The following is a 25,769-nucleotide window of genomic DNA, read 5'->3' on the forward strand; positions in this document are numbered from 1 at the left end:
ACGTCGTCTCATCACGGTGATCATGTCCCCAAACAAAATTGGTCGCTGGTATTACTACTGAGTATTTTGACTTTACCATCACATCTTTAACTGGTCAAAAGCCAAAATATATCTGAGATAAAGTAGAAATTATATCTGGAAACTAGTCAAGTGGTTGTGTGTGAATTTGTTCAAATACAAAATTACAAACCCTTGCGTATAATCACTGAAACGTCAAGGTTTATCACTTTTGAAGTTCGAAACATTCATTAATCGTGTTTGACACAGTCGTAATATACGTGTTGATATTATTGCAAACTAAAAATAAAGACGAAAAAGTGGTTTTTAAATTTACGAAGAAATAAAGCTGAAATGGAAGCAATGATTTGTCACGAGCACATTCAAGTGACAGTGTTTCCATAGAGCTGAATACATTTGCCAGAAAAAGATAAAAACTCCGTAAACCGTACTATGCAATGTTTACGAAATAGTTTATGCAACCTTTCGCATTATATATGACGAGTCATTAAGAAATGCATTCCGTTTCTTGCACGTTGTAGAGGTAGTTCAATGTGCTTGATCGCCCAAAGAATTCAGATTAAATGTGTTTCGTTCTTAATTACAGTATGGCATCAGTAACGCCGCTCAATCTCTCTCTCTCTCTCTCTCTCTCTCTCTCTGGTACACACATGTACACACACATACATACACAGAGACTTATAAGTATATACAAAAGACAGAGAGAAAGAACTCCAACTATAAAACAGTCCAATCTGTTTTATGCTGAACTGTGCTGAAGCCAGAGTCCTTTCGCTCTACTTGTCATAAAATCCATTGTTCAGAAACTTAAACGCGAGGAATTTTATATTTTTCCATAGCTATTATTGCCAGTTGTATAAACTGCTTACATATGTAAGCTCATATGTCATTTTAAAAAGGGATACATGAACGAAACTATAGCTGAAGTGTTAAAAAAAATATCCTTTAAAAAGTATTTGAACAAAAGAGTTAAAACCCTGAACGGAAACATAATTCTCAGATACAAAGCTAAGACTGCCAATATACTTGTTCCTCTTGTAGCAACATACCAGCTAGATTACTCACAGGTATGACAAATTGTCGCGAAATATTGACACATTAGTGACTCCTTCTTACGTCTCTGGATTATCTTCAAAGGCGGCTATGGTCGATAATTGACAATCCAAAAACTTAACACATCACCCGAAGCATTCCCATCTGAATTTAAATCACCGTAGGGAATCGGGAACAGACATATGTATACTGTCTAACCTGTAGATACAATGTTAGAGACAACAATATTCAGGAGGCCATTGACCGGAGCTACTTACAATAACAACCTAAACCCTCAGTAAATATTTAATTTCTATCATTAAGAGCCATAGTTGTGTCATCCATTATGCTGGCAAACAAAATGACTTGAAAATCGCTACTAACAATCTCAATAGCAAGATCGGAAACAAGGTGAACAAAAGACCGCGACTCATTCCATCACAGATGGACATTATATCTAGTCACTCGAAATACTAAATCATGGATGGACACATAATGAACGTGGCTATACATTGCTAGAACTTTGCTTTTAACTGGCGCTGTGCGGCCCGTATTCTAAATAATTCCATTTGTGTTTCACCAGGACAAAATGGTATCCATCTCAAACAATGTCAGCATAAAACTTTTTTCTTAGGGATTTAATTAATCAGATCCAGATAGCTAATATTCTGTCCAGGACGAATATTTAAAAGACGTTTCCGCTGAATGTTTGGGTTCGATATAATTACGTTTTAGAACTACCCCAAAGATCGCAGACAGGCAAGCAGTTACCAAAGATGAAGCCACGCCTCAGCGAATGCACGATGTGCCATAGCAATACTTAATCCCCAACAATAGTGAGTATCACGTCATATAATGCGCCAAATATCACCTGCGATAGATTTCCAAACAAAGCGGCTCATAGAGGGGCATATTCCCAAATTACGCCAAAGATTTCCAATATGAAAAATTTATTTCATAATGGTAGGCGAAATAGACCAAATGATTCCCGTTCCTATTCCATCGATGGTAGTTGCTATGTACAACGCTACTAACTTTTAGGCATGAGTAAGACAAATTTTTTTTAGAGGGTGCTCTCTCTCTCTCTTTCTCCTGTTTGATCATTCCATACAAGTTAGTAAGGCCATCCTGTCATACTTGTAAGTGTTTGCTATATTGTATGCGTTGGTGTATGATATGATTTGTAATTATTCTATCTTTTTAAAAAAAATTAAGTTATTTGTATTTATTATATATCATTCATCATTTTCCAGAGTCATACCAAAGACTTACAAAAATGTTCTTAACAGCTGCCTCGCTTGGCGCTCAGCGTTAAGAGGTTAGCGTTAGGACTGGTCGGCCTGGTATCAGGATAATGTGAATGGGTGGGACATAATGCTACGTGTCTGCGGCATGATGTCCCAGTGCTAGACATCACTTTAAATTGCTGCACTGCAGACATCGTAGCGATATGACTGAAAAATTTTTGAAAAAGCTACGTTTAAAATCCTAATCACACACACGTATCATTTTCCAGAAAGTTTTCTTCTGCCATCCTCATTTATACTTCTCCTTTCTGTCGTCTTCTTTATTCTCTTCTCCGGATTATATCCCTTTCTCTATTTAAGTCTAATGTTTCCGTAGGATATTTTGTTGTTGTTGAAAATTTGGGTATCATTTTCTTCTATATTTTATTCGCCTTGCGAAGTTCTCTCTTGTATTTTGTTCTGCCTATGGTTACTTGTTACTTATATGTTCTCCCTTTGTTGTTGTTACGGTCTTAGCTGGTGGATTTGATGGTTGTGTTTGTTCCTGATTTCTTCCCTGATTTGATTGCTGTTGATGATTTTAGTTGTGTTTGTTGTACTATTCCTGTTGTTTCTAGTTGTATTAGTAATACTTGTTGAATCGTGTTTATTTGCTCTTGTTGAGGTTTTTCTTTCGTTTGTCTCTGTATGGGTTCTTTTTCTGTTACTGTTGTTGTTCTCTTTGTTGATGTTGGAATGTTTTATTTAGTTTTTGCTTGCCTTGCTGTTGTTGTTTGGGATTTTGCAATTGTTCGTTGAGTTGCTTAGTTTCTTGTTGATGTTGTTGTTGTTGTTGTGGTCTCACTCTTGGTATCTTCTGCCCATTGTTTTATGTTGACGTCTCTTGATGTTTTGGACATTTGAGCGTTGTGTGTCCAGTCTGGTGGCATTTACTGTGGTACATACACCCTCTGTACCACGATTTGGCCAAAACGCCGTGTAGAAAAAATGCTCTTTTAACTTCTAGTAGTTTACTTTTTTAAACTCCAATATTCTTGTCCTATTGTGTATCGATGTCACAGGGATTATTGCTAATCTTTATGAAATTACTTTTATTTTCAATTTTGCCTCAAATTTTCTACTGTAGCTTACAAGGGTATCTCCAGCGGTATATCAGAAAGGTGTAGTTCACCAGTTTGCTTTCCTATTTTCCTCAAGATTGGTGTCGGTTTCTTGACTCTTACTTTTCCCCCGTAATATTCATTTTCAAAACTGGCTTCTTTCCTTTAGGGCATACAATATATCCTTGGTATACCTTTGGGTTGATTGTATACATTTTTTGCAGGTATTCCGGGTTTTGGACTTTAATTGCTATCATTACTGATGTTATTCCCGGTATTGTGTCCCTGGGTTTCTCAGACATGTCGACCTCTTGTGTTCCTTTTTTTTATAAGAGCATTCCAGAAAGGAACCCTCGTTTGTTTCAACTCGTCTTGTTTGAAAATATTTGTCCAGTTCTCTAACTTCTCTGTTTGCCATGACGGTCGCCATTTTTTCACGTGCATCCCGTGTAGCTTGTAAAAGTTTTTTTTTTCTTTTTATGTCGCTTTGTAATTTTCTTTGTAATATTATATGTTTTATGGAATAATGATTCCTGTCTCATCTTATGAAGTAGGAAGTTTCTTCGAAAGTTATATGTATGGTCACTTGTTCAGAAACCGGTGGACTTTCTCGCGGTTTGCTTTGTACATGCCATTGCCGATGATAAACCAGACTTTACTTCTCAGGAAGGAGTATCAGAATCAGAATCACTATCAGAATCAGTATCAAAAGGCAAATTACAAGACAGACAATATATCCGCATCATCCAATAATCAAGATGACAAGCCTAGGTACTTTCTCCTTAAAATAGCCAGAAGTCTAATAGACAAACTTATGGGGTTTGTTATTGGTATAATTAGAACAAGTCTGTCATTGTCGAAATCCAGATGCAGTGATTTGCTAACAACTGTTAAGTTCCTTTCAAACACTAAACCAATGGTAGACACAAAGGTGAACGTGAGAGAAAACAAACAATAGTCTCCATTTGTCAACCAGGGGAACTAATTTGTTTATTTTAAGTAGCGTATCGTCCCCTTTGTTTGCCTCCTCGTCTTTGGAGCGAATATTTCCAGATTATGTTTGTATTTGCTCATTGTAAACTCTAAGGAAGATTATGCATTTTATATCCACGAATCGAAAGTAGATTGCAAATATAAGCATATATCTGGCAAGATCCTGGTGTTCTACACCCATAGAAGTGCCAAGTAAGGCGTACAAAAATGGGTGCAAATATTTCAGTGATTCCACGAAAAGAGCCTTCAAATGTGCCGCAATTTTCCATGTGTCCCGTCATGGACGTTTATGACATTTCTGTTGAGAGCCACCATGTAGGTAAACACAGATCCAAGACTTACAAAAAACATTCAGAAAGTTGAAAAGGGTTTCACTGCAATGTACAGTCGCACTTTGCGTGTCATCGTCAAGCGCAGATACAAATTCATTCTTGACATATAATGATATAAACATTTATTCTTTCAATTTAGAATCCGTTAATGTGTTGGAAAACATATCATTCCTGATGTACAACTAGAGTGCATAACCGTATTCAGAGTTGACTTGCATATAACAAAATATTACTTGCTGTCAAATAAAGCAAAAAGAACACGGTAAATTGGACAAAATATGAATTTACAAAGCTGTAATGTAAAACAACAAATTCTCCAGAAAACGCGTTATTTTTAATAAATATCTCCTTATTTTATGGATCCTAATATTATAAAACAAAGGATGTCGTACATACAAAATAATTATTTAATTTGGAATCAATAGCCGACAGATTACCACAAAAAAGAAGTAGGTGACCATTAGCCGTGAGTAACTCCTGTAGAAAGGTACATATTTTGTTGTACTCCATAGAATGTCATATACAGGCACCGACACGAGGAGGCCGACAAATGTTGTCCATTGAATGCCGAATTTATTATAAGTAATTGTTGGCAAAATTCCAAATCCGAAGCCGATACTTAACATGGATGACATGACCTCCACTAATGAACTAATTAGTAAATTAGGAAAACATAAATAAATATACATTATTCTCTCAAAGGCCACATGACCATTTCCAATATTCCTCATACAGTATAGAAATTTAAACACAATATGGTTCACAATATGGTTAAATGACATACTACCCTTTTTGATTCAAATTTTAATTCTTCTTATATTTAGCATATTCATCCTCCCCTTTCTAGTTCCAACGTTAATTAGCATATTTACGCATAGTTTACAAAGATACATCCTCGGCATGATTTCACTTAAATTTGTAGACAAGTCATTCCCATTCGCTTGTTTTACTTAAATTTCCCTCCCTTATCTTCACTCCATCCCATATCCATCCCTGCCTCCCCCCCCCTTCTTTTTCTTTTTATCTCTCTTGGAAATGCATATGGATGTATTGTTTTAGTGGTGCCTTCTTAATTTTCTACTTTACTTCTGATTCCTTCTATTTGTTCTTTTATTTGTCCGTTGGATACTCTGTACATCAAAGTCTATTTTATACCGATTGTAAAAGTAAAATATCATTAATTTAATAGCATGGAAATGGGACTTTTGCTATTAATGTCATCTTTTGATGCAGTTTCATTCGTCCTCAGCTCTATCCCCATGACATATTTGGCCCAACAGTGACCGCGTTATGTTAATTTTATTCACATAGGTGTAAGAATTCCGCACACACGTGACATGAATGACCCAGCCAGAAGTGTTAAAAACTTGTCCGGATGGAATTGCCCCAAAAGGTTTTCAAGAAAGGGAAAAATACCAACTTTCATTTATTTTTCTTCGATTGCAACTGAGTACAATTTACTGATAGCACTGAGACTGCTTTGTGTGGCGGCAAGCAATTTGGAAGAGGTGCTAATTCGTGAATGTTGTCGCATGTAAATTAGTTTGCATGGACCACCATATGCACCAGTTACTATCTATATAGTTCACACAATAACATCGATTGATGCATCTACAATGGTTGATATTGCAGTGATTCCAGTCATACCAAGACCAACAGTTGCAACCGAAGCAAGACTGCAAACAACATCTACGATCAAACAAACGCCTTTGATTGTACGATTATCGCGATTCTCGTGGTAATTTGTTTTCGCTATCGTTGTTCCACTTCGACTATAAATTTTCCTCTGGTAAGATTAAGGGTCCCTAATGTTATTGTTTTAATAATATTATCGCCTATGCTAATTACACGACAGACAGATCTTGTCCAGTATGATCATCACGCGCAAGTACAATATGCACTTCTAATAAACTACTCTTTTTTATTGGTGCAACTGTCATACATTTATAAAAATATCGGCCTTTGAATTATGCATGTCCTTGTTCAGCCCCCTTTTCACCTATAAAAACGTTCATTACACCAGAACCTTTGACATCTAACGATTGTCCTAGCCCATTAACCTTTACCCGAACAAGTGCCTCACTGTTGATTTGTAATCGACCAGGTTTGTCTTTTGCTGCTAACCGATTGAATGTTTGCTTGAGATAATTAACAGGTAATGTAACTAAGGTGATTGCATCGGTGAATGAGACCTTATAGTTGTAAAATCGACCCCGGAAAGGTTTTTGCATCTGCTGCTGCAGTTAATGCCTGAGAGTTTTTACGAGAACGGGCGATGATTCGATGGTGGCCTCGAGTTGGTAGTGACATACCATGATGGCTCCAGCTATCAATTTCTACTTGACCCTGAACAAAAATTATATTCCTGTGTATACAAGGGTCTTGTATCGCCGTTTTGAAGCTATTATTCATCTACAAGTGGAACTAAACAAATTGTTATCGAAGACAGAATCCGCTGGCAGCTGGTCCAACATACCGTATGTGGTAAATTTCGCAATTGCCTCACCATGGTCACACAGTCCTAACTCTGAATGTTTTTATAACTGCTGGAGTCGCTGCTTCTAACAATGGCAGAATCGAAGCAAGAAGTAAAATAATTCTACCCGAAATTTGCAAATGGGTCCATATTACTTCGATAAATTTAATGTTAATGAGGGGTTATTATGTTTGGCCGCATTAAGCTGAACGTGTTGTGTCTTGGTGAACCATGCGATAACATTTGTAGTTAATTATGAAATGTCAGATGATCTTTAATGTACAGTTTCATCTTCAACGTTGCATATCGCAGATCAACAAGGTCCCCTGCTTGTTCCACTAGGGAACACTAAATATGGGTCAGCATATTATAATGGCATGGAAGAGACACAGGTTTCGAGGGTGTAATAGGTATCAAGTCACCCGGTTCCACGATAGTTAACAACCCAAACATAATATGAAAATATGTAATACCCCAATTATATCCACCATCTGACGAACATACACATGTGTTATTTGTTGGCAGACCAACGTACTGTTATGATCAAATATGAGACCAACTGTAATACACTCGCAATGATGCAAATACGATCTCAAGTCCACGACTGTCACAAAGAAGAAACGTCATACTGAATTCTGGTGTTGTGGATGAAAGGTTAATCATTGAGGTCACGCTCTGGGCTGTATTTAGAGCAACCTGTTGCATTGTATTATATACTTCACCTAAAACAGGAACCGTCTAGATCATTTCAGAACTAATCTTCAGCAACCGCTGACAACCCGATGCAGCTTCATAGATAGCTTCTGTGTCAATGTCGCCCGCACGAACTGAACCCACGTGTATTTCTAATCGAGCATTATAGTCACATAGTCCACCAAATCCGCTTTCTTTCTTTTCTTGTTCATCTAACCACTACTGTCATTCTTCTTTCTGTGTGTGTTCATATCTTTTCATTGTCGTCAAAACTTTTGTAATTATTTCTTGTAGCAATTGTGTTATACATCCACGTTTGGATTGATGCTTCGTTGCAGGTTTGGTTAGACGGTTTTCTTTTTGGGGTTTTACTGGTTGAGGTACAGTTACAGCAAGTTGTTATTGTTCTCTTTCCTGTTAGAATCATTTTTGTTCCTGAAGCTACTGTGACTCTTCTTCCTCTGTGCTGAATTCTGGTTTTGGTGGCTGTAATGCTATCCAGCTCGTAAATTCCTGAATTGTACGTTTTTTTTCTTCTTCTTGTGTTGCAGTGGCTGGCCCGAGGTATTCGCGACACATAACTCTATTATGTCGCCTGTCGATTTGGTAACTCAAACTGTGGTTGTAGTTGAGGATGTATCATTGGAGGGTCCTAACTTGTTATACAAGCCCTCCAAAATGCTTCACCTTCTTCAAACACTTCATTCATGTTTATTCGGTACTTGTTTAAAATGATCCCAATGAAAACAGGTATATTATTTCTTTCCAGAAAATCTCACTAAATACTATCTTCGGCAATTCACCATTCATGTATGTAGCATGTGTCTTTGATGGTAGTTTTCTCGTGTGGTCATTTCAGTCGGGAGGCCTGCTAAGAGCAAAGATTACACGATTTGTAACGATACCCTCACACAAATTTTGCTTAAAAAATTGAGGCGGTGTTTTCTGGCATTATGACAAGTGTGTTTCTAGATCCTCGTCAAGATTACCAACAGTTTCTTCAACGTCTTCTTTGGCTTCCTCAATTGCTTGTGGCAAACGCGTGATGGCTTCAGCAGTTCCTCTTGTGAAATTTGTTATTTCCTTGGTACGTTTGGCTATCTTGCGAACGGAACCAGTTTCTTGTTCTGTTCCCGTGCATGCTGACACTTGTTGTAATGTTGCTATGATGACCTATTTGATATGTTCGGCATATTAAGCGATTTTCTTCGCGGATTTAACCAGCAGCGCAAATATTTGTTCAAAAAACACTGTTGTATCTTCTCAAGCAATTTGTCGAGACCGTAACGTATCTTTGACTTTTTTCCAGCCTTTAGTCACATATAGAAGCAAATGTAGGTGTTGCAGAGCACCGTTACGATGTTAAGAAACTCAACCCACCAGTAGTCGGCGGCACACCAAGTCTTATGCATATTTCAAAGACCATGCACGTCAATACCACAACATATCTTCAACATATTACGGTTACATTGATATCCCTTTTGACATATGGGCGTACCACTGAGTGAGCTGAATCAAGTCAGTGTTTTGTTTAGGAATCGTGAAAATATGTGTGCGGGGTTGACTTTTTTTTTTAAGCATCACATCACCGTTTGCATCCCAATCGTCAATAGAATGGGCTTCATCCATTTTGGAAATGAAATGAGCGAATGCGTTTGTATCACTTCTCAACATAATTTTGATACTCAACGCGTTTTGGACATCTTTTTAAATGTCAAAACACAGTTTGTCCTCGTCAGGTGAGATATTCACATACAACCGATCCTAGGTTAACTATCGTACAAATATATTCAGCAACTGTTGTGTTTTTTCTTGTCCATCAGGGTCAATGATTAGTGCACGCACTATGAAAGCAAGGTTCCGTCGCCATGCTTAGACTGTTTATGTGTTGCTTGTGCGGAGAATTAAATGACTGAATTTTTTTGATTTTTCCAAAATAATCGGCGAATGTTTTGCATGAAGCCATAAAATAATTGTCTGTCGTATAATAAAAACCTGTCTTCATATTATTTCGCGACAAAGCACGTATCGCCAACCCAGTTCGACTTTACACATTCAACTGTGTTGATACTGCGTGTTACCGTCATGACCTTGCTTAAATTGAATTAAATGATATCCGTAATCGACAATATGCGGATGTGGATCTCATTCATAACTTAAATGCGATCAATATAACATTGGGAGAACTAATCGCAAGATCGGTTTTCAAGAAAGATAATAAATCCAAGATTGCTTTGGGAGGCGAAGCCACTGATTACAAGTGATAATTATTCCCATGCAAACAAAACAATCAAACAATAGACTTAAAGGGCAGGATATTATACACACTGCACTACAGTACACGTGGGTATTGGAGATGCGAAACCGCTGTGGAACAGTTAGCCAGTGCAGGTAAGTCACTCATATGATTGTTCGAACATGGTTGGCTAAACAAGCGTTGTGGCAAATTTATTTACCAGTACCAAGAACAATTTCACATGGTTGGTTTGATGTCCAAACACCAAATGGAGACAATCAGGACGATTAGGTATAAACAGGTACCCGCTAACTGCTGTCCATTGCTCTAGCAGATACAAGGAAGTGGTCCAGTTCCCATATGCTCTCTAGCGTATTTATACGCGTAGGCCACTCATATAGTCACGATTGTTGTAAATAGATCCTGACAAGTAATTTCTTGGATATGAGGATGTTATGATGGCCAAGCAACATGCACGAGTACGTGTCGGACATGTCAGTGTCCATCCTGACCAAACTATTGTGGAACGATTTAATTGAACTCTTCCAGAACATATATTCGGACATTATTATGCATATGAATTGTTGATGAAGCCAGAACGGTCTCACTATTGGGTAACAAGACTTACATTAGTCATAGCAATGTTTAAGAATGAAGTAACACGCACGACTAGATTAAAATGAGATTTAACAAATCATTGTCAGTGTTACTTAGAAAATGATTTTCCAGCCAGCTGCATTGCAACCCGTTGGGCACAAATTAGTTTGGTATTATTATCCACTCGGAGAATTGGAAGATGGATAACAGTGTCGTGTAATTGACCTATGTTTTCACAATTTCGGAACGGACTGATACTCCAAGACAACAAACGCATTACCGCTTGGTGCCATCGTCACCTGATGGACTTAAATCCTCTAAGCCATGCATTTGTGCGAGAGATATTGCAAGTCATTCCAGTTTATACAGAACTGCCACTAGGATTTGTTTTGGCTCTTTGATGCACTAACCTGTATCAATCGTTTGGTATCTTGGAGGGACAAACTCAGTTTGGTGCATTGGTAAACACCCATGCGATGTTTCTTGGATCGGATCATATTTGTCTTGTGTGTTTACTCACGACGGTCTCCAGGACACTCCACGTACAGTTCGTATTTGAGATCTTTCCTTACATTCACCTGTTGAGCACCTTTGGTTTCTTTAATATTCTTGCCAGATCTATGCGGTCCAACCACAATCTAGACCATTTTGGGTCGGATCCCAACATACTCATCGATTAGTTTACCCGAGCATTCTTCCTTTAACTTGCCACCCACCTTTTTATTGGCATTATTAAACAAAATATGTTTCTTTCGGCTACTCGACGGTACCAAATTCGGTGAACATACATGGTTGTGTAATGTCTGCGTACACACAAACGTCGAGGAAATACATCAACAACGATTCAGTGTCGGTATACAGCATCTTGACCCGATACTATCAAAACAGTCTGACCTTCTCATAGCATAGCTTGTACATGAACAACTTCGAGAAATCATACAAAAGCGAACCAAATTAATTGATTTTTAAATAGTGTTAATTTTTTACACTGACCGTCAACAAGTTCACCATCAAAGAAGAAGTCCAATCACTCCATGAATCTGGGTTACACGCACAATCAATCACAAAAGCAAATGCAGATGTCGCACATGCAGTGAAAATCCGGTATCAGTTTGGTGCATTTAGTGCATTTGCGGCCGGACTTATCAATGATCGTGCACTGATACAAGGATAACCATGTACCGGGCACTGACAGCCCTTATGGAGTCAAAGAATACTTGTTAAGCCTAATATAAATGCACCGGATATTCCAGATCAATTTCAAAGAAGTTTCCTTGATTAATGTTGATGTTGATATTATGCACGTGCTTGTGCAGATCAATGTGCATAGGATCGATCCCATGAAATCAACAAACCAGAAGTGGCTACATCATGGTCAACTCATACAAAATATCCGTTTATAGATACATGATGGGGTCAGTGGGGTCAACTCCTTCCATGATTTAGTTTTTGGTACGAGCGTATATGTGACTTGTCATGGATATTCCACCACAAAGTGATCGCACCATCAACAGACGCTGTTCAATACTTTGATCAATTCCACCTCGATTTTTGTTTTGAACAACAATGCATCCCTACGCATACCCGATGAGGAAAATTAATGCGCAGGGTCGAGCTTCTGCATGTGCATGGCAGTATGACGAAATTCAGAAAACACATCAGAGATCAACATCAGTGCCCAGATACAGATCCTTGCAGTCACGTAGGTTTTTGCACTCGAATGTTGACCAAACGTTTTTCTTCTTCGGAAATACCTTCACCTGTGCAAACGATGAATACAGAACTTTGATCAGTATGATCTGTGTTTCTACAAATGTGTTCCAGTCGTTCGTGCCATCTTCAGCATGTCTGCATTAGTTGGACAGTATCAACAAGCGATTTTAAAATTCCAGCCGTCAGATTGTCCGCTAACTTGTCAAAGGACTAATTCATAACCTGTTTTGACTCGAGAAACTGTGCTTGAACCAGCCAAAACGTAATATATTTTTCATGTTGTTGGGGAGCACGCATATTGTTGAGTCTGATTCCGTGGTTAATGTTTGTACTATTAAGTAGCTATCCTACCCATGCAGCTTATGAAGCACCACATATATTTTTGTTTCGTTAAAATAAATGTTCAACTACAACTTGAGTGCGTTGTGTACGTACCACTACTATGACAGTAATCATGTACATTGGAATCGGGACTTTATTTCTTATAGTTGGATGGGCTTTGTTCTTCAGTATATGATTCCTCACAAATTATGCAGTCAGTGGTGGCGATAACCCAACGAGTGTTTACATCCTTCATATTTATCTTTGCTGGAAAACAGTAACTTCGATCGATCGCAGATGGACCTCGGCTGTGTTTAGTGAGCTAGCACTACTAAGCATGAAAAAGGACTGATTTGTCTGTTTTGCCATCACATCGTACCACTGCATACGAAAATTCATCAGTGTTTGATCGATATCAGGCGCATTTGTATCATTCCTAACATTCATTCCTTCAAACACAGCGCAGATGATAAACGGGACTTTCGCCATGAGTTGCACTGCAGTAAATTTGACAATGTTTCTACCAGGCTTTGGCATGATTGTGCACTGTGATTCTTCACTGACACCACGACAGTAAAATCATGACTGGTGAGCAGTTGTTGAGACTTAAATATATGCATACAACGTCTGCGTGAATATTGTTTTCCTCTTATGCTTCATGTTAGGTAACCACGTAATTTTCTACTTCCATACGTATTGCAATGTAGCTTCTGATTTTTGCATTTCTTTCAGCAAAATCAAATCAATCTGAGTTTGGCCGTTCTGTCCCTGTATGGGTAGTACCAGTAGATGATATTTCAACGCATTAACAGCAATACGTGTATGGATTGTTTTAATTAATTCAATGTGGCTTTGGTACACTGCACAGAAAATGTAATATCGCCAAAGTCGATTTCATCCAGGTATTGCTGGTATTTTCGGTGCAAGTCTTGTCATTGATAGGATGTAACGCCATAAAATTATACATTCCAAACATGCTTTGTAAAGCTTTTCACGTTAATAACTGACCTTTGTGGTACCCAGTCTGATATTGGAATGTAACTGGATCCATGGAACGACTAATACCGTGGGAAATAGACCTTGACTTGAAACCATCTGTCAAGCCCCCATCCCGAATCTATATTGATATAAGCCAACTTTTCCACAATCTTTTCAAACATATTTCCAATTTGATCATTGATGGGGATGCTGTCTTTTCGGTTCATGATTACACGGGCGTCACTGTGAATCCATTGAGTAGTTGTTTTAAATCCATGTTTACCACGATTTTCTGGTGACAGGCTTTAACACAGGGTATGGTCTGCTGCTTCGGAAAGAGAAGGAAAACTCTTTGGTGTCTATACGGCAGTCGACAAAACTTATGTTTGGTTCCTGCTGCTGTTGCTGCTGTTCTCTCTGCTCTCTCTGCTTCTGAAGTCTGTACTTGGCCGTCCATTCTTCCTTTTCTTTATTGATTTCCTCGCTGAAGAGCTCTTCTATCAGGTCTTGAGTCACATTCAACATTCTGACATTCTCTATCTTCTGATGCTTACGTACGTTTTGCATGACACGATGCAAATTTACTTAAGCTTCGTTCAGCTTGTCTATTCTTAAGGGCATCTTCATAGGAGGATGAATCAACAATAAATGGTCAGATTGGAGACTGACTTGCTTTATATGGTTCCAGCGCGGACGCGATACAAAACATGTATTCACTGTTTAGAGTCGGAATGCTAGGATAGTTTGTTTTGAGGGTGAGGGACAGAGAGAAGTCAAAGAGTATGGTTCATCATAAAAATGATAAACAAACGACAGAAACCTGTATTCAAAACACATTTTTATTTAAAAAAACTAACAACCAACAATGAACACTTTCTTTCATATATATATATATATATATATATATATATATATATATATATATATATATATATATATATATATATATATATATATATATATAACATTTTTCTAATAACAATCTATTTTGGACAAGGTTGACAACGTTGTGAAGTAAAGCTAGACTTTTATTGGTGGAAGTCATTGGGCCATTGATTTACACTACGTTTCCTAGCTAAAGACAAAAGATAACCATAATGGTCACAAAATCATCGATCTAGTTTGTCATCGTTTCTAAATAAAAATAAGTTGCTAAATGTTTTAAAGAATATCCAAGGCTGCGTTGATGAAAGAAATACACACAATATTGTCCACACACCATGGAATCTGTGACTTAAAATTTCACGTTATTATACGTGTCGTCTGTGCATATCTTCTCATAAAGTCGATGATATCGTCTTCCAAAGGCGGCAATCCATACGAATCAAAATACTCTACACAACCTTCTTTATGAAAGTAGACGGTTACCCAGTGGGTTCCTGGAAGATGACTGTCATCCGTGTTGATGGCATAATCTTGATGGTCTTCAGGTTTGTGATGAGGCAATTCAACTTTACCGAATACAACATGATTCCAAGAAGCAGTGTACAAACTGTGGTTCGAAAGGAAATAAAGTTCCCAGGTATCCATTTTTGTGTGTGTTTTTTTTTTCTAGTTGTTTGTCTTCACAGGTAATGATAAGTGATCAATTCAATCCTGACAGTTTGCTTGACAATGTCTGACAAGTAACCGTTTCTTCGTTTCGTCACTGTACTCTGAGCCAAGAGAGCTTCGATGTGATGGATCTCTAGAGTCATCATTGGAGGAGAGGAATGATTACGCACTGATGCAACACGGCTTCTTCCGAGATAAGACTCCAAGCTTCGTCCAGATACTCGCCCAGTTTTTCTTCTTGACTCGGTATCATACATTTATTGTGTTGAATTTGACTGGGATGATCGTTTTGACATCCAATAGCAATCTTTTTTGATCAATTCTGTAATGTGTTCTGCCAGGTGTTTGGCAAAACAGGAGACTAAATGTTGTTAATGTTCTGGCAATCTGGACTTCATCATTATGTCCTTTTCGTCTTTGTCTTGGGATGTTGCTTCCACGGTATACTCCGATGTCATATTCATAACATTCTCTAACATTCAAAGAGGGATTACAGTGATCCATAGCTTCTAATAGTCTGGAATGACTTCTCTCAAACTGTTAATGTATATGGCATTATCGAATTCGGCATACAAGCTGACGTTCACTGTCTTTTTCAACTCTTCTGCAAACGCACGTTCCATACGAATTTGGCCAGATTTTTTAGGGTTGAAATGTTCCTCGTCACTGCCTTGGTCTGTAGTGAAATCAAAAGCCCACAAAGCCTAGCCTCCTGCAGAATCTTCGTACGTAATGCCATGAATGGTGATGGTCTCTAACTGTCCGTTGGCTTCGTACAGGTACAAGTAGGATCTCAAGTAATTCATCTTATTGGGAGAAATATCGGGTTCAAAGGGTCTGGTACACAAGATCTTGCCATCGCGACTGACTTCGATTTTCTTCACCTCGAAGTGATGAAAGTTGAAAGGATTTTCATTCTTGACTCCGTTGAAGAATTCGTTGCTCACCATACCAAGTATTAAACGTTTGGCTAACTGTCCTTGGAACAGATGATGTTCGATCATAGAGTGCTGTCCTCTGGGAATGGTGAAAGTGTTCACTTCCACGCGTCGTATCAGATACTTGGCAGTCGTTCTGCTCAAAGTGTGGCTGATCTCGTTACCAACTTTAGGTAACACTTCCACACGTCGTACGTAGAGTTTGGCTTCTTCGATGACAATTCTGTTATTATCATCAGATGCATCTATCAAATGGAACGCGGCGCTGCTGCGATTCAGTCTGAGGCGGACAGCCACACCATTCAGCAAGCACTTATCTTGCACCCACATGTCCAAATGCAAACGATCCAGCAGTTCTAAACTTTTGTGTTCTCCTTTTATTTTGTTTCTTCGTCCTATAAACCCCATATTTTGGGGAATTTTTGTTGGATCCGCTTCGATTTTGTCAAAATGGCCTGGCCTGTCAGGTTTCCATATCACGCAAGCATCCAGATGAGTGTTCGTAGCTTCTGTTCCTTACGTCAAAAGATTTTCCATGTGCGGTCGGTAAGGGTAGTTATCCATACTGCTACTGTCCAATTCAAGAACAAATCCACTACGCTGAACAAGGAATGCATGAAATAGTTGACGGGAACTACTGCTTCAGTGTCTATAGGATTTCCGGTTGGATCTTGAGCTTTGACTTTCAAGTACAGTTAACTGCTTTTCAGATCGATGTAAACTTCGGGTTGTCCCTTGATTTCAAACTCGATGGGGGTTGAACGTGAGTCATTGACATAGGAAATGGGATGAAATTCTACCAATTGGGATTATTGCATCGTCATTATAGTGGGTGGCATAGCAAACAGATCCAGTTTCGACTTGGATCAGGCGTAAGACTGTCTGTGTATAATTTTTTGTCTCTTTGAATTAATATTGAAAGAGAGTCTCAGTCTCGGATCTCTCTTCTTTTCTTAGTCGTTCTAGCTTTATGAGTATGAAGGCTTTATTCGTCGTCTCTGTCTGCCTTTTCCTCGATGTGGCATCAGGGAAGCAGGAATGCCTGTCCCGACAGCGTCCAGGGTATTTATAGGCGTTTCTCGTCGGGCCAAAATGTATTTGCCCTTATGCATCAAGATATGTTTTCCTGCTCTCAAGAATGTTCCTTTAGGGTTTTGTTTGTCGAAAATGACATTTTGGAGAAATTATTTGCCTTGCGTCAATGATACATCTTTTGAAGCGTACACTCCTCTTATCACCATCAGTTTCAAAACTGGGGCTACCGAACGAAAGGACGATTTTTACATCTCCTCAACCATGTCCTCGCTGTCGAGCAACAACTCGCTACACTGGATACATGACTTACGATTAAATAGAGAATCGTTTTTCGAAAACGGAGTTTCACCGTGACTTTCCCTTTGGTTAATGGAATATTTTGTCCCAGTTCTCCTTTTATAGCAATGTTGACAGTGTCGAAATACGACTTACTGTTGGGTAAATAGGGAGGATGTACAAATTCGCAGTGAATGTGATAGTTGTCTCCACCTTCCTCGTCTGCATTCGTGGCAGAATCCGCTTTGAAAAGAATGACATGCAGTAACGGTACGGAGGTGTGTACAACCACGTTGTACTCTGTAACATTGGAATACAACAATATCAAATTCAGTCCTTGGTTTCGGTCTACCAGGGAACGAAAAAAACTCACGAAATTTCAATTGCTGGTGAAGAACGGTATGCTAATGTTTTTGGTTATTATATTCGCAACCATATTGAGGTTTGTTCCCAACATGGCAAACAAATCAGGACAATATTGAATTGCAATTGTTTTCTCATCCGGATATTTTATCAGTACGCGACGAGCTACTTTATGGTACTTGAAGTAGGTAACCGATGCAACTGCTCAGTCAAATAGTCCAAAATTGTTTGTTTCCTTGTTGAAAACTCAAACTGACAATAGCTGCACCGATAACACAACACACCACAAAGAATTGGCAGAAAAAGACGATTTGCGTTTTAGGTACACGTTATCCACAACGTTTTTGTAGATCTTGCTGAGAAGAACTGGGTAACAGAGTGGTCACTGCGGTGGTAGCGGTAGCTGAGGCTGTGTGTAATGGTATGTTGGTCACTTATTTTTATAGTCGTTGACTTGCGAAGCGTCGATCCAATAATCAAAACTGGAAGGATATCCTTTCTAACGTACTTTTATTTCTTTGACACATCGTTTTCCCACTATACGGGCTCTTCGTTGGAGAACGATTTTGATGCCGTACACGTCGTCTTATTTTGTGGTCACACGTTGTAGCTCGGGCAAGTAAAACCTTCCTTTCAACACTTCCTCGTTCATGTCTTCAAATTTGTAGTCGCCCGGATGACGACCACGCAGTCGTCTAGTGGCAAGAAACAATTTTGTGGTCCACTTGGGTAAGTAACCTTTGTCGAAAGTGCGATTGGTTTTGCCAATTCGCACTCAGTCTCCTACTGCCAACCCTCCACTTTTCTTGGGGACAGCCACCGTCGGGAACGTACCAAACAGGCGCTAGAAACGAGCACTTCGTTGTCGGGAATCACTTCTCGGGGAGCACGTCAGATGCTTCGATGGTAAGATTGGTTGTACGCTTCAACCGGGTGAGGTAAGACGTCGATGTACCTGAGAGTGTGGTGATGCGTACAATATGTCAAAATGAGTTCTTTAACGATGCGCTGAAAACGTTCCACGATGCTGCTTTTGGTTTCTTGATTCTATGTGGTGAAAAACATCAATGTCACGTTTCTTTAATTCATTTGGAAAACTTGGTTCATAAACTCGGTGCGATCGAAGAGGGTGATGACCGCTTTGCTTCAAAACCATTTGGAGGGCTCGCACTGATGCATTGCTCGATTTGGAAATCAATGACAGGACCCAGTCAAATTTCGAAAAGACGTCGAGGGCACAAAACAAATCATTGTAGCCACGATTGCAGGTCTCCAAATGATAGACATCGGATAAATCGGTTTGCCATTGATGATCGATGCCCTCCACTCGGGTGCGACAGCTGGAAAATTATCGTCGAATGGAGTTAGTGTAAAGTGTAGGTGGCATGTTCTTGTAACCATCGTTTCACTTGAGGTAAATGGAGACTTTTGAGATGGGTTTTAGCACCAAGATACAATTTTGGGATTCCTCCATAACATGCATGATGGGATGGATCGTAATAAATGCTGGCTAACACCTTCTCCATTTTTTAATAAGTCACCCACTCTTCGCTGATTTACTTCGGATGGGGCGAAATGGTGGTTTGGAAACGGCTATATGTGTCCGATGTGCCACGTGAGTAGAATTTGAAAGCAGTGGTTGTGGTGTAGGTGGTAATGGAATGGATTTGGTCTTCTTTTCTTTTTCAATTCTGGTTTTCCTTCTTTCGTTTTCACTTCTGTCGAAGGTGGACTAAATATCATCTTTTTAACCCATGGTTTCATTTTTTCCCGTTGGGGTGTGGGAGAACGGGTCTACAAAGGGTCTACAAGGACGCTGCAATCTTACTAGGAACGGAAGCTGCTGACGGTATTTGAAAGACTTCTCGTACCTCTTCTTCCTCAGGCATTCATGGGGTTGAGTCTGTCTTGAGCGCTGAGGGAGATGTTGGTACCGGTGGTGATAGACTTTTCATCAAGGCTTTACAATCTTTCAGAGTGGCCAGAGCTGTTTCGACTGAAGCTTTCTGGTGAAAGAGTTGTAGTCGTTGAAAGAGTTGACCGTACTTTTGCATTGGAATGAAAAGTGTCCAGACAGTCAAAAATCAAGACAGGTGTTAGAAGAGACAAAAGTCAAGGTACCTGTTATAATTGTCAAAAGAAAGGACATTGGTCTTCTGAATTCCCTAGGAAACAACATGAGCAAGAGGAAGATAAGGTTTTTGAACAGGAAGAAGAGGTACCCTTCCCAAAGGAAGAACTCAGACACGTGCAGCAAAAGAATCATTATCAGAAAAGAAGACAAGGACAAAATGAGGAAGAAGAGGAGGAAACACCTGTGACAGTGAATAAATTCAAAACAAGAGCGAGTGAACAAAGATACAGAAGACGTCTACGAACGTTTTAAATTATTGTGGTGTAAATTGGATTCTAAAATTTGTACCAGAATAGACATCACAGAAAACATAAGTGTCTCTTGGTTTTGATTTTTTAGAATATGGACCTACACTCACGCAATCACTCACACACCTTCATCATGGGTACAAAAGGGCTTTTGAGTTTTAATTGATTTTTTGCAATTGAAATACTATATCTTATCGAGTTAAGTGGGTGGCCCTTAAATAGACCGCTGAGTATATGATTAAAAAACAAACCCAGGAACGGATCGTAATTATCTTTAGCTGCTTTAAGCCTTTGCCACGGCCAAGGCCTAGTTCTGGACTGACTCCTGTCGATGATGATTAGGTAGAATTTAATAGTGGTGGTATCGGATGCTTAGTAACAGGGATTGGTTGTTTGGCTCGGGAAGGTCTTTTTATCTTGGGTGTAATAAAGACATCTGATACAATTGTTTCAGACTCCTTAACTCTCCTAGAATGTCTAAGAGTATCATTACTGTTTGGCCTTTACTGTTCTCCTTTTCTCCTATACCTTGTTTCTACTCTGCTGCTTCTTCCTACCATTTCCTTCTTGCCTCTTCTTCTTTTCACTGTTGCTGTTGAAGGAGAAAAGCTTGTTCTTTTTCTTTCTGCTGTTGTAAAAATTACTCAAATTCCTCGTCCTGTCTCTATTTAAAATCCTCGACGTGTCGTAAAGAAGGAGAAGGTGGTGAAGGTACCGGTATCGGAACATATTCTTGTGAAGAAAGAAAATCGATTTAATCCCAATTAAAATCGACCTCTTCAGGAAGTAGGCCTGTGTTGACTTTGGTAGACGCTGCTATACCATCGCTTCTCGTCTCCACGGACGGTGCACTACAAATCATTGTCTTCTTAGTTTCCGTGATGTTTGAAAACTGTTTCGCATGGATTGACTGCGCACAGACACTAGCGCATCTATATAGGAAATGTGACGTCACAGTCCGCTCTCTTCGGATTGGAAGTCCGACAGCGTGTTGTGACTGAATTGTGTAACGCATGTTTGGATTGGTGAATAAACTCAATCCGTTTCAATTAGAACTTCCACTATAAATAACCGCAGTTCACTGCATTCCCCTCACCTGTTCTCGTCAGAAGATGTGGAGAAACGTAGAATCATATACTTTCGTATGTCAATGATGTTCCGAACGGACATACCCATGTATGTCAGATCATCATAGACAATTATCCGGATCACCGATACGAGCGTTTGGAAAAGAGAAATTTATGTGGAGATACAAGGCTGTTTGAAGAGTGTTCTCATCTACGGTCACGAAGTCAGAAGAAGTTTGTGGAAGAGAAGAAAACTTATGTGTTGCTCTCTGTGTTAACAGAATGATGTTCATAATATTCCAAAGGCCCTTTTCAGACCCACTCATATGCCTCGAAAAGATTTGCTTTTTTGCCTAAATGTTTTTACTCGGTTGTATAGATGTTTGTATGTTTGTCTTTTGTATGTGCTATCTCTGTTTGTGTCCTGTTCAAACGTTTTAGGTGTTTTCCCCCGCTCTTTGGTCCCGATTGAGGTCAGCCCCTTGATACATTGTCGCTAATCTTCTGTAGCGTAACGTCACCTTACCTGTAATTCATTTTCCCATTGTCGTTAGATAGGCTCAATACCTTTGTCCCTCTATAGACCCACCCATGTTAAATTCCCATTGTAGCTAGACTGGACCACAAAGATAAATTTCCCATTATCCCCAGAGTGTCGGGACTCTGTTTTTAATGGTAAGTCCCATTCTCCCCAGATTGCCACACTATACTATCTTGTTACGTAATTAAACTGTCCAAGCTGACGGGTTTCCCCCTTAATAATTATGTTCGAACTTTGGCCATTGCACTTATAGTACTTTGACTAAACTACTTTTAATGAGCACCGAAAGCTCTACTTTGTATATATTTCTGTCTATCTTGATAATAGTACAGGATTTGTTTATAAACTTCACTAACAAAAGAAAACAACATGTATCCTACTTTATAAAGTTCTCATCAATGAAATGTCCCAAACGTTTCGAAGCCATATTGAAACAATCTTACGTATACACAAGAGAACACTCGCAAAATGTCCTCACATCAAAATGATGTTACCATTGACTTTACCATCCAATCTTTAAGTGGTCAAAAGTAGCCAAAGTATTTTTGATATATAGTAGAACTAATATTTGGAATGCTAGTCGAATGGTTGTGTGTGAATTTGTTTAAATATAAAATAAAAAAACCTAAACTATAATTACTGGAAAACCAAGATTTAAAAAATCTACAGTTCGAAATATTTATTTTCCGATATTGTTATCGTGAAAAATGAAGTTCGCAGTGGGAATCCTTTATAATAATAACACATGTTATATTATAATGAAAACAATTATAATCACAGAACTAATTCTAAATTCAAATTTTTTAGAACGGTATTCTCACTTTTGCAAGAAATAAATGTGTAAGAAAGCAAATATTGTGTGACACCCTAGATTGCAAAACTTTACATCGTACTAATAAACGAGAATTGCAATTGTTGAGAAAATCAGAAAGTTACAATTAAAATTATGACAGTTGTTTTATTTTGTCGTGATTTGTGTTGATATTATTGCAGACTAAAAACAAAGATGAGAAAATGATTTTTAAATTTACGAAGAAATAAATCTGAAATAAAACAATGATCAGCTAATAGCACATTGAATTAGCTGTGCTTCCATAGAGTGGCATAAATATGCCAGAAAATAGTTGGAAACACGGTATCTTACCATGATATAGCTGAGATATAATTAATGCAGCCCTTTTACTACACATGAGCAGTCATTACGACACACATTCTTTTTCTAGTAAGTTGTAGAGGTAGTTTAAAGCGCTTCATATGCCTCAGAGTTCAGTACGTCTTTCCAGTCAGATTAAATGGCTTCTGTCTTAATTACAATAAGGCATCAGTAAAGACACTCATTTCTCGCTCGATCAAACACACACACACACACATACACACAGATTTGTATATATATATATTATATTTTATGGTGGATTTTGTTGAAGCCAGGGTCCTATCGCACTGCTTGTCACAAACTCCAAAGTTTAAAAACTTGAACTCTAGGACTTCATACATTTTGCATATGTTTTTTTTTCTGTTGTATACATTAAATATATATATATATATATATATATATATATATATATATATATATATATATATATATATATATATATATATATATATATATGCTCATAAGTCATTTTAAAATGGGATACATGAACGAAACTAGAGCTAAAAAGTTATAAATATATCCTTAAAAAGGGCATATGAAATAAAACACTACGACCTTGAAACGAAACAGACTTCTGAGATACAAAGCTAAAGCTGCCAATTGACTTATTCATCATGCATCATCATACTGGCCGGATGACTCAGAGGTAGAACAAATTCTCGCGATATATGGGAACATTAGTGACTCCTTGTATGTCCCAGAGTTCCCTCCGAAGACTATGGTCGCCTATTGACGACCAAAAGACGTACACTTTCACCCTATGCATTCCTAACTGAACTTAAGCCACAGTTGGGAATCGGAAGCACCCAAATCTACACTATCTGTAGATGCATGTCAGAGACTATTATATTCAAGAGGTTATCAACATACAATACAATCAATATCAACCTGAAATTAAAATATGTTAGTATATACGTAATTTATATCCCGTTGTGCCACGGCGGTGCCACCCAATATGATGGCGAACCAAATAACTTGAAAAAGGCAAGTTACAAACATAAAAGCCAGATCAGAAACAAAGTCAACACAAGGCTCGCGACTCATTCCATCTCAGCCGGACACTCAGTCTAGTCTCTCGAAATCTAGCCTTAAAGTCAAATCACTGTTAGACACACAATGAACGTGGCCATACATTGTTAGATCTTTCTTTTAAATGGCACTGAGTGGCCACTATCCTAAATTGTTCAATTCGTGTATCGCCAGGAAAAAAATTGTTAAGAACTCCAAGCAATGTCAGCTTTGAAAATTATTCTCAGGGATACAATTGATCAAATCCAGATATTGTTATTCTGTCAAGGATGAATACTTAAATGACGTTTCCGCTGCATTTTGGGTTTTGATATATTTACATTTTAGAACTACTCCAAAAATCACAGACAGACAAGCAATTACCAGAGATGCTGCGAAGCCACCGCGAATGCACGGCATACCGTAGCAATACTTATCCCCACTTTCCGCGATCTTAACGTCATATAGTGCTCCAAATATAACCTGAGATAGAAATCCAAACAAAGCGGCTCCCAGAATGGCAATTCCCCAATTACGCCCAAGATTTCCAACGTAAAACATTTCTTTCATGATGGTAGGCGAAATAGACCACGTGATTCCAATTCCTATTCCGGCAATGGTGGTTGCTACGTACAACGTTTCGATCTCATCGGCATGAATAATGCAAATTGTAAGGCAAACAATATATCCGCAACATCCAATAATCAAGATGGTAAGTCTTGGTACCTTCTCCATAAAATAATCAGATATAAGTCCAATAGACAAACTTACTATAGCGTTTGTTATTGGTATAATTAGAACAAGTCTGTCATTGTAAACATCTATATGCAAAGATTTGCTGATAACTGTTAAGTTGTTTCCCAAAACTAAACCAATGCTAGAAGCAAAAGCGAATGTGAGCGAAAATAAACAATAGTTTCCATTTGTAAGCAACTGATTGATTCGAAGGGGTGCTAATTTGTTTATTTTAAGTGGAGTAGCCTCCCCTTTGTTTGGCTCCTCCTCTGTGGAGCGAATATTCTCAATATTTCCAGACGATATTGGTATTTGCGCATTGTAAACTCTAAGAAAGATTATGCATAGTATATCCACGACTCCAAAACAGATTGCAAATAATAGCATAAGTCCAGCAAGGTCCTGGTGCTCCACATCTGTAGCTGTACCAAAGAAGGTGTAGAAAATTGTTGCAAATATAGAAGGACTTCCAGCGAAGAATGCATTCAGTAGTCCCACGATTTTCCCTGTGTGCCGGTCATGAAAGTTTATGACATTTGTGTTGAGAGCGACCATATAGGTGAAAACAGATCCAAGACCTGCAAAAAACATTAAGAAAGTTACAAAGGGTTTCAGTACAATTTACAGTCGGACTGTTTGTCACCTTCAAGCGTAGATAAACATAAAATCAATCTTCACATATAACGATATAGCCATTTACTATTTGAATCCATTCATATCATTCCTAAGGTACAGTCAGGGTACATAATCGTATTCAACGTTGACTTGAAAAGTAACAAGAAAATACACATTGTCGCATATGGCAGTAAAGCCAAAGAAAATTGCAAATTGGGAAAAATATGAATTTACAAAGTGTGAACGTATGATTTTATTTCTCCAGAAAACGCGTCCTTCTTCATAGATAACTCCTTATTTTGTAGATGCTAGTATTATAAAAACAAACTATATCATATAACAAATAAAATTTAATTATTTAATCTG

At 38.4% G+C, this 25,769-nt stretch overlaps 1 protein-coding gene and 1 pseudogene across 2 annotated transcripts in view; both read right to left on the reverse strand.

Moving 5' to 3' along the window:
- Window positions 1-1,898: 1,898 nt before the first annotated feature.
- On the reverse strand, window positions 1,899-13,963 carry LOC149771894 (uncharacterized; annotated as a pseudogene).
- An 8,593-nt stretch (window positions 13,964-22,556) lies between these two features.
- Window positions 22,557-25,769, reverse strand: part of LOC149771895 (uncharacterized) — a 38,196-nt gene continuing 34,983 nt past the window's right edge. For both annotated transcript variants that reach the window (XM_089948103.1, XM_089948104.1), the window contains exon 4: window positions 22,557-25,366. In XM_089948103.1, coding sequence (XP_089804229.1) covers window positions 24,330-25,366 — 1,037 coding nt within the window. In that variant the 3' untranslated portion in view covers window positions 22,557-24,329. The remainder of the gene's footprint in view (window positions 25,367-25,769) is intronic.

Source organism: Sinohyriopsis cumingii, unplaced genomic scaffold, assembly GCF_028554795.1.
Source record: "Sinohyriopsis cumingii isolate HCF-2022 unplaced genomic scaffold, ASM2855479v2 utg001603l, whole genome shotgun sequence".
Classification (NCBI taxonomy): domain Eukaryota; kingdom Metazoa; phylum Mollusca; class Bivalvia; order Unionida; family Unionidae; genus Sinohyriopsis; species Sinohyriopsis cumingii.